Source organism: Gouania willdenowi, chromosome 1, assembly GCF_900634775.1.
Source record: "Gouania willdenowi chromosome 1, fGouWil2.1, whole genome shotgun sequence".
Taxonomy (NCBI): Eukaryota; Metazoa; Chordata; class Actinopteri; order Blenniiformes; family Gobiesocidae; genus Gouania; species Gouania willdenowi.
The window spans coordinates 45914908-45924549 of NC_041044.1; the positions used below are offsets into that span (position 1 = coordinate 45914908).

At 39.0% G+C, this 9642-nt stretch overlaps 1 protein-coding gene across 2 annotated transcripts in view; it reads left to right on the plus strand.

The window, feature by feature from the left end:
• snrpb2 (small nuclear ribonucleoprotein polypeptide B2) overlaps positions 1–8396 on the plus strand; it is a 9258-nt gene extending 862 nt beyond the window's left edge. The window contains exons 3-7 of one of the 2 annotated variants that reach the window (XM_028460359.1): positions 1605–1777; positions 2053–2181; positions 3581–3613; positions 3736–3824; positions 8172–8396. In XM_028460359.1, coding sequence (XP_028316160.1) covers positions 1605–1777; positions 2053–2181; positions 3581–3613; positions 3736–3824; positions 8172–8331 — 584 coding nt within the window. In that variant the 3' untranslated portion in view covers positions 8332–8396. The remainder of the gene's footprint in view (positions 1–1604; positions 1778–2052; positions 2182–3580; positions 3614–3735; positions 3825–8171) is intronic. The other variant, XM_028460365.1, reaches the window with a different exon arrangement.
• Positions 8397–9642: the final 1246 nt, after the last annotated feature.

Here is a 9642-nt window from a genome sequence, read left to right on the forward strand (position 1 = left end):
CCTAACCACTAAACCCTAACCCTAAACTCTAAACCCTAAACCCTAAACCCTAACCCTAAACCCTAACCACTCACTGACGTCTCCTGTAAAGTGAGGGTTTGAAACACTACAAATAGAAATGGGACAGCCCTTTGTTTGTTGATGACACCAATACATAATAACACACCTTATTATTGTATCTTAGTGACTTTAGTCCATAAAACACTGTTTACAGTCTCTGTTTATTACATGGACAGATTATAAATTATTATAAATATTATGATATTATTATAACCTCCCTATTGAAATATGAAGTTATTACTGTCAGTAAATAGATTTACATGTTTTTTTCTCAGCTGAAATAACTTTAGTATCAGTCCCTGTTTATTAAAAGACTGTAATTATGTATACATTAAACCATTAATCCATAGACTGCCACTCTATGCATACGCAGCGCCCTTCATTGGCCAGTTTAGATCACGTGATAGGTGCACCACATGACTTAAAGTTTCGTCAGTTGTATTTTAGCTACTCCGCTAACTTTTTTTTTTTTTTTTTAGCCCGAACCCTAACGTTTTTATTTGTGTTGTATATGAATTTTTAAAGGTGGAATTTGCCGCATTGAATATGTTAAAATGAAAAAATATATATGTCAAAAGTGGGATTCGAACCCATGGCAGCGGAAGGAAGAATCCTTGACCCTAACCCAGAGGAGATGTGGACAGTGAAGGTGGAGCTGTTGGCTTTTGTGAGGGTAGATTTAGAACCCATGATGAGAACCTCAGTTTGATCACTGTTAGGTTTGAGGAAGTTGGAGAAGAAGCAGGAGTTGACTTCCTGTAGAACTGTTTGTGTGCTGTGGGCGGGACTAGAACTGTTTATAAAGAGTGACTTCAGAGGTGTATTCCAGAAAAGAGCTTCAACAAACTCTGAGTCTATCCATAAACTATGGGTCAACAAACCCCATGATGGGAAACTCTGGGTGTCTGATTCCATTACAGCTGGTATGAAGTGGATCAATCAACCCTGGGTTTGGAAACCATGGTAACAGTTGTAACATCATAATGTCAATGTGCCTTAAATGTGTTAAATTATCCACAGGTTTGTATCCAGTGAACTTCACTACAGACGTCAGTAGATGTTTTAATGCAGATCAATTGTTGTGATTGATCCATCAGAGCCTTTCACTAAATGATCTGTATCAACAACATTATAAAGAAAACCAACATTAGTAACGATGTGAGCACGTCTGTGATGTCACTAATGTGTGTCAGTATCAACGTGCATTAAAGTGGTCCTAGAGAAGCTGTGTTCAGGTGGGCGGAGCCAAGTAGAAACCCAGTGTTTGTTAGACAAAACCTGCCAGTGAGCAGGTTCAGTTCATGGAGAATGTTACCATGGTAACATACTCGGAGTAGAACTTACCTCATTTTATACAACCACAAACTCACAGTTTCCCTCATTAGAACCCCAACATACTCAGAGTTAGAACTGAACCTGCTTTCTGGAACATCTGGTGTTTGTTTAGATCTCATTGAGTGCAGCGTATTGGACTGAACCGGGGGGGGTGGGGCCTAGGCCTGCTGAGTTGTGTGTATTAATTGTGTGTGTGTTTGTGTGTATAGAGCTGAAGCGTGCGCTCTACGCTTTGCTCTCTCAATTTGGACAGATTGTTGAGATCGTAGCGATGAAGACGATGAAGATGAGGGGCCAGGCCTTCGTCGTCTTCAAAGAACTCACAGCAGCAACAAACGCCCTGAGACAGTTACAGGGGTTCCCCTTCTACAACAAGCCTATGGTACGCTAACTACGTCCTATCTACGCCCTAGCTACACCCTAACACTCACCAATGGTACACTCCACCCTAGCACCACCTTAGCTCCACCCTAACTACATCCTAGCTCCACCCTAGCACCACCTTAGCTCCACCCTAACTACATCCTAGCTCCACCCTAGCACCACCTTAGCTCCACCCTAACTACATCCTAGCTCCACCCTAGCACCACCTTAGCTCCACCCTAACTACATCCTAGCTCCACCTAGCACTGACTGATGTCCTTTGTATCTTTCCAGAGGATCCAATACGCTAAGACTGACTCAGAGGTGATCTCAAAGGTCAAAGGTCAGTTCAGTGATAAGGAGAAGAAGAAAGAGAAGAAGAAGAAAGCTCAGGAGTTATTGATCGCCCCTCAAAAAGACCAGGTGAGAGAGTAATTTACCTGCAACTTTATTTATCCCTGAGTCATGAAAAGGGGGCCAAACCTTCCCACGCGTCTCGGTCTCTAGGTTTTGAGGAGCCCATGGAAGTACGTCAATAAGGATGACAGGCTTGTGGGGATCAGGAGAGTCTGGAGTTTTGTTTGTGCAAAGTTTGGTGCTGATAGAGCTTAAACACTAGGAGTTCAGAAAAGTAGGTTTTTGATGTGTAGTGACTTACAAAGAGAAACATGTCGTGGAGATGGGCGTGGCCTATGTCAAAAGATGCGACACTATTCAGGGACCACGTGGACAAAAAGTTTATGAAGATGTGATTTAAAACACAGTGTGCCATATTTCCTGCAAATCTGTTTAACGTTCATGTTGTTTAATGTTTCTCTGTTTATAGCGCCCCCTATTGACCTCTGACACAAGTGAATTTAGTTTGATGTTCATAGCTTTTACTTTGACAAAAATATGCAACCGTATGTTTTTAGCTAGCTAGAAAACTTTACTGATTAATAATTTGCGCATATTTTGACCGAACAAAATTCTTTACACAACTTTTGATCAGGCAAGTCTGGAGATTGTATGTGCAACGTTTGGTGCTCCTGGTCAGTGAGTTTAGCCTTCATGGTTTCTTGCTGTTCTAGCAGTTGCTTTATTAGCATTGATGTTACATTCAGTCATTTCCACTTCGTCAATACGAGCTTGGTTAGGGTTAGTTTCTTTGGATTTTGGGAAGTTGTTGCTTGTTGTCTGGTCTAAAGTCTTGGAGCTCCCGTAGAATGCTAACCAAGCTAGCTGGCTCGGGCTCGTCGTCCTCCTCATCCTCGTGTTGCCTCCCGCTATCTTCCCCCATTTTGTCAAAATGTTGCCCCGTACCCATAGTTTTCCTCCTTCTTTGCCCCACTGTAGTCGCCACTTCTATAAAACTGATAAGTTGGTATAAAATATCAAGCTTTTAGGGTGATTTTTTTTTCCAAAACCGTCGGAGAGCCCAAAAGCTAAGCTGCCATCTTGGATGCTACCTGGAAGCCAATCCGATGACTTGTAATTTGAATGAGGACAGATTTTTTAGTGATACAGTGTTTTGTGTGTGTGTGTGTGTGTGTGTGTGTGTGTGTGTGTGTGTGTGTGTGTGTGTGTGTGTGTGTGTGTGTGTGTGTGTGTGTGTGTGTGTGTGTGTGTGTGTGTGTGTGTGTGTGTGTGTGTGTGTGTGTGTGTGTGTGTGTGTGTGTGTGTGTGTGTGTGTGTGTGTGTGTGTGTGTGTGTGTAAGGACTGCTCACAGAACCATAGAACCAGTTACTGTTCATAGTCTTCTTTAGAGCACTGGTTAAATGTTTATTGTGACATCATAGATCTGGACTATGAATACACTATCTGTGTGTTTACTGTGTGCAGGTTGCTGCTCCCGGGGTGTCCCCTGTGTTGCAGGTAGGGGTGTGTGAGACATCAAACAGATGTTCTTCATGTGAACCTGTTTATTAGTTGAACACACATCAATAACGGCTGTCATCAGTCGATGGTAACTTGTGTGTGCGTGTGTGTGTTCACAGGTTCCTGATAATCCTCCAAACTACATCCTGTTTCTGAACAACCTTCCCCAGGAAACCACAGAGATGATGCTCTCTATGCTCTTCAACCAGTACGTCTCACACATCACATAAAGACCCACAGAATATTTTGTACTATGACAATCTGATTCTGAAAGTTTAAAGTCTCTAATTTCATCAGAAAAAAGAGAATGGGGAGAGTGTACAGCATAGACATACATGCTGATAAATAACTAACGTAATGTAGTTTTGTACAAAGTAAAGATGTTTTATAATTTTACATAAATACTGTACATGAATTAATTTAACAGTAACATAACCAACTTGTCTGCATTGTTTCACCATGAATTAAATTGAGAGGGTCCAGCTCTGATAGTGGGGTCTCCTAACCCTCTTCCCCTGGTCAGGGGTCTGTAACCTTTACTCTACGAGGAACCATTTAACCTCATCTCACCTGGATTAAAGTCCTCCTGGAGCCATAAATACCTTCTCTATGAAGACAATACAGTGGATTACATTATATACAGTTAGAATTATAGAGAATAATGTTTGATTTCATTTATATTGATCATGTAAATGGAAACTTAAAAACAGTTTAAAATAAATTAACATCAATAAATAAAACAGTATCTTTATCTTCAAATTCTTATACATCTGGTTAAATGAATCTGTTCCCACACAATTAAAATCTGTATTTTCTTCCAGAAATAGTGTTTTTGTTGGTTTAGTTTCTTACCAGGGATTTAAAACTTAAGGTTAGTCACAGGTGGAGGAAAGTTGATGGTCTGTAGATGTTGTAGGAATGTGCTGAGTCATTGTACAACGTGATTTATTTTAGGTTAATAAATTGTTATATCATGATTTTATTTGTCATTAATCATTAATAGACTCTGTAAAAAATAACTTTTAATAGTTTTTTTTAAAGCTATAGGGAGCCATTGTATAAGACTCAAAGGGCCACATTAGGCCCCAGAACCACAGGTTGCAGACCCCACTTCATGATGATTCTGATGTGTGTATGCTCTATTGCTGAGCTCAGCACGTTCTTCCTTTTTACTGCTGCTCTCAATGTGAACACACACTCAGTGAACGGCTCGTTATGCCTGACTACGTTCACACACACTCCAAAGATACACATTAGTGTTTAAACTCTGTACATTCACTGTTGATTTACTCGTGTCATCACCCGCTGTGGGCGGGAGAGAGAGATAGGTACGCTCTGTGGGACGTGACAATGTGCTCAGCCACTCCATATAAAATAATGTCACCCACACAAACTCGTACAGATGCGACCACATATAAAATTTTCACTTGCACACACTGATAAAATGGTTGCATACGCGACCATTTTGGTCGCAGTCTCGAGCTCTGTGATCAAATGTGACTGAGCTCAATTTTTTGGCTTCATGAAGCTTGAAAACCAGAGAAATCCAGAAATAGTTTAAGCCGCAGGGTTCAGAGCGTGGGAAAAAGTAGTGGCTTATAGTCTGGAAATGGAGTAATATACCCTTAACGGTTCTAACAAAATACAGAAGAATAAACGATAATATTGTAGAAGGTTAGAGCAGAGATGTACAGAACCTTTTTTTTTTTTTTGCAAAAATTATGCTATATGGTGCTTTTGATTTATTATATTAGTGTAATTGTGTCTATTTTGTAGCACTTTTCTTAGCATGATGCATTTACAAGTTGAAATCTGGTATCCATGGTAATGATGACAAAGAATTAGGGTTAGGGTTGGGGTTAACCCTAACCCATCATTATCAGTTTACCTCTTTCCAGTGTAAAATATACCAACGTATAGTATAGCAGTAGTATGGGGGCGTGGTCTGTTAGTAGTCCTCTGTAGAATAATGTCTGGTACTGGAACATATCTGTATGATTTACATCATTTATATGTGGTTTGATTGTAGTTGATTATGGTTATATATTTAGTTTTATCAATGCACATTAATATTCATAATATATCTAACATATACCCTTACATTTGTGATTTACGTAACCTAGTACCCTGGACGCAGTACTTTTAATTCATTATTCATGATGATGTTGATCATGAATATTTAAAAAAAAAAATAATTACATATTCATTTCCATAGAGAAGAATTAAAAAAACCTTTCAAAATTCACTTTTTTCAAATTTGGTCTGTGAATTATTCTTACCAGCGACTCTTTTCTTTGTTGAATCTTTATTAAAGATAATGTTTATTTAATTTAGGTGAATGTTAAGATTTATTATATTATTGGGGAAATGTTTAGAGAGAATAATTTTTTCCTTCAGTTGCAGCCGCCAGATATTACTTTGGACCAGCAGAGGGCGCTGGTAACCCAGTATTTGGTTGACATGCAGCTATTCTGTGCCGTGAAGAAGAGATGCTATGCTAGCAGACAGAGCTAATAGAAATACCTCACTTTTACAGATATTCTTTCGGTGCTAAAGGGATAAGGAATCATTTAGGGTTGAAACAATTAGTTGACATTGTCGACAAAAATCGATAACAGAATTAGTCACCGACAAATGTATTTGTTAACAATTGTCGGTTACGACATCAACATCTTTTTCAAGCTGCGAATGGAGCTGAACATTGTTTTTTCATGAGGAGTGGCTCATCTCACCTTCTATATATCTGTGCTCAGAGCTGTACGCACGTTACGGACGTGATTAGAGGGAGATCGATCATCAAAAACATTCCTACTAGTAAGAATATGTCGCTGTTACCGTGAGCTCAGCGCTGTCAAAACTGCTCACACACGCAGCTCTGCTCTGCTAGTCACATCCTACCTGAAGCTGTGACGAGCAGCGACACATCACGCACCGCTACTTGGTTCAGACCAGACGCCCACACAACAAAGTGAACCAGTCTAACTTCCTCCATCAGATGGTGACGGTGCTTTACTAACTAAGCTAAGCTAACCCACAGACACATAAGACTGGGCTAAGAGCTAATGCTAACCATTGCAATAAAGGAATAGACCAACTTACTGTCATCAAACCACAAAGAGCCACATATTTGTTTATGGTCAGATTTAACTCTTTTATGGATAAATAAAAGCTAAACATGTCACACGTGTGAACATAAATGTTAGCATAAATATTAATGTCACTATTTATTTGTCCCAACTTGTGAAACTCAATATATTTCATTATATTTCACGTGTTCACAGACAAAGCTGGTTCCATTAGACAATAATTTAACTATTGTGATTATTACACATAAATATCCTGAATGATTAAATCATCAGTAAGTTTTATTAATAAAGTGCTTTTTACAGATAAAATCACAAAGTGCTGTACAGAGTTGTGGTAAAAGTGCAACACAATAGAATAATAAAACAATAGTGCATAAATATAAGAGCAGCAACATTAAAGGATAAATGAAAAATTATAATCCAGTAACTAAAAGCTTTACTGTAAAGTAAAGTCTTCAGCAGTTTTTAAAAGTAACCACACAGTTGAGCTCCCTGAGAGACTGGTGCAGGTTATTCCAGAGTCTGGAACACCAGGTCTCCTCTGGTCTTAAATTTAGTTTTTGGGGTCTTTAGGAGACCCTGGTCTGAAGACCGAAGGCATCGCCCTGATGAGTAGGGGTACAACAAGTCTGAGATATATTTAGGGGCCTGACCATGTAATGCTCAGAACGTGAGAACTAATATTTTATATTCTATGTGAAACTTAACTGGAACCAGTGCAGAGTAGCTAGAATGGTGGTGATGTGGGATGTTCTAGAAGCACCAGTTAAAAGTCTGACAGCAGCGTCTGAACGATCTGGAGTCTGTTTAGGGTCGACTTATTAAAACATGTAAAAACAGAATTACAGTAGTCAATACGAGATGATATAAATGTGTGTATGACCAGTTCTAGATCTGATTTTGATAATAAATACCTCACTTTAGAGATATTTCTCAGGTGGTAAAAACAGTTTTTAGTCAATTGATGACAATGTCCCTCCAAAGACATGAACTGATCAATAACAACCCCAAGGTTTCTGAGGCTGGTTTTAACAGATGATCAGCTTGATCTGTTTTAATTATAGAAATCAGAGAGATATTTATCAACCATAACTTCATGTAATTCATTAGATATAAACTAAACTAGATTCTACAGCAGTGGTTTATATTAAACAGTAAAAACACTAATGTAGTTATTTTTGCTTTTCATGTGCTTTTTATTTTTTTAAAGAAAATAATTTCATTATTAAAGAGGAAATAAATTATAGTTGTTATAGTTGCAGCCCTACTATGAACATGTTTAAGAGTCGAATACGACCAGAAAAACTGTAGCAGGTGATTCTGCCGCCCCCTATGCTTCTAGACATTCCTGTTAGAGTCCAACTAATAGATGACAAAACTTTACTATGTTAGTCTCATGTTTGCATTGGTCAATGTAGTGAGTCATCAGAGGATGGATGTAGATGTGATGTTGGATGTGTTGCACACAGGTTTCCTGGTTTTAAGGAGGTTCGTTTGGTTCCTGGTAAACACGACATCGCCTTTGTGGAGTTCTGTGGCGACGCCCAAGCGGGTGTGGCCAAGGACGCCCTGCAGGGCTTCAGGATCACTGCCTCCTGCGCCATGAACATCAGCTACGCCCGGAAGTAGAGCAGGAAGTCGTGTAAAGAAAACCTTTGTAAATTAGTTTAATAAAGTGTTTTTAATAAGTTTGACTTTGAAACACTTTTTTTTGGGGGGGGGGGACTTTTTATTAAGAGTGAATGTACATACAAACAACAACAATAACATTGGGCCCTAGCGCTCAATAAAACATATATAGTTGCAATAAAGAACAGGGAAAAACATTCCCCTCAAACATCTGGTTCACAGTGAGAAGTTTATTCTCCGCCCACCTATCAGAGCCCGTCTGCTAGAGATGGAAGAAACTCAATATTTCTACTTATGGACATGGCATGCGAGAGGGCCACCATTCCTCCTGATTGTTTTTTAACCTGGTCCCAGACTTTTAGAGTATGTTTAACCCATATATTCTCAATCTTTTTTTTCTGCGTCTCTAAACCAACTAGAAACATTGCATTGCTGCAACAATCCACAGAGAACTAATAGCATTTCTTTCAGTCATTGAGGATTTAACATATAATTATTTTGAGCTTGAGCAATTGTCCAGGATGAAATTTGAACCCGAGTCCTCATGATGATTATTTGAAGACAGGTAGAAGCAGCCTCTGATCACATTGATCTACAGCGCCAAGGATAAAAATCCTACTTGTGGAAGCAAAGTAGAGTGAAATGCAAAGCATCCCTGTTAAAAGTATGTTTATAAAAAAAGATCGTAGCAACATTTTAAGCTATAAATTCTAGCTGTAGCTGCAGAATTAAAGCTTTAACAGCAGTATTACTAAAAGCAACAGCTGATCCACCAAAATTTGCACAAAACCTTGAATTACATTAAAAGTAATAGTTATCTATTGTTTTTGGGGTCTACCTCCTGATCGGAAGGTTGTAGGGCCAAAAGCTTGAAAACAACCACCCCAAAATTAGGTTTAGCCGATCTACCTGAGTTGGAATTTTTTCTCTGCGACTTACGGTCGCAGAGATATCGCACTTTTTTGCGAAACCAAATGATCACTTTTTGGTGATTTTTGGCAAATAACCTTTGATAGAAAGGTGTCATTTACATTTTGATGGAGGCAAACCCCACTAAATTAGGTTAGGGCTTTCCAACGGTACCACCCACGTTCCTTTTGCGATCTTCCATTCCCGAGATACAGCATCGCAAAAATTTCTCGTTTTTGTAGTTTGGAAATTTCAAAGTGCTGTAACTTTGTCCAGGAATGTGATTGATGTGAATTGATGTCTCTAGTCCGTTCGGTTCCTGAGATAGTGCAATTTTTTCGAATTTGAGCTAAATGCTAACTTTTGAATGGAAGCTCGTAGAGACTCAAGGATGGCACCGTT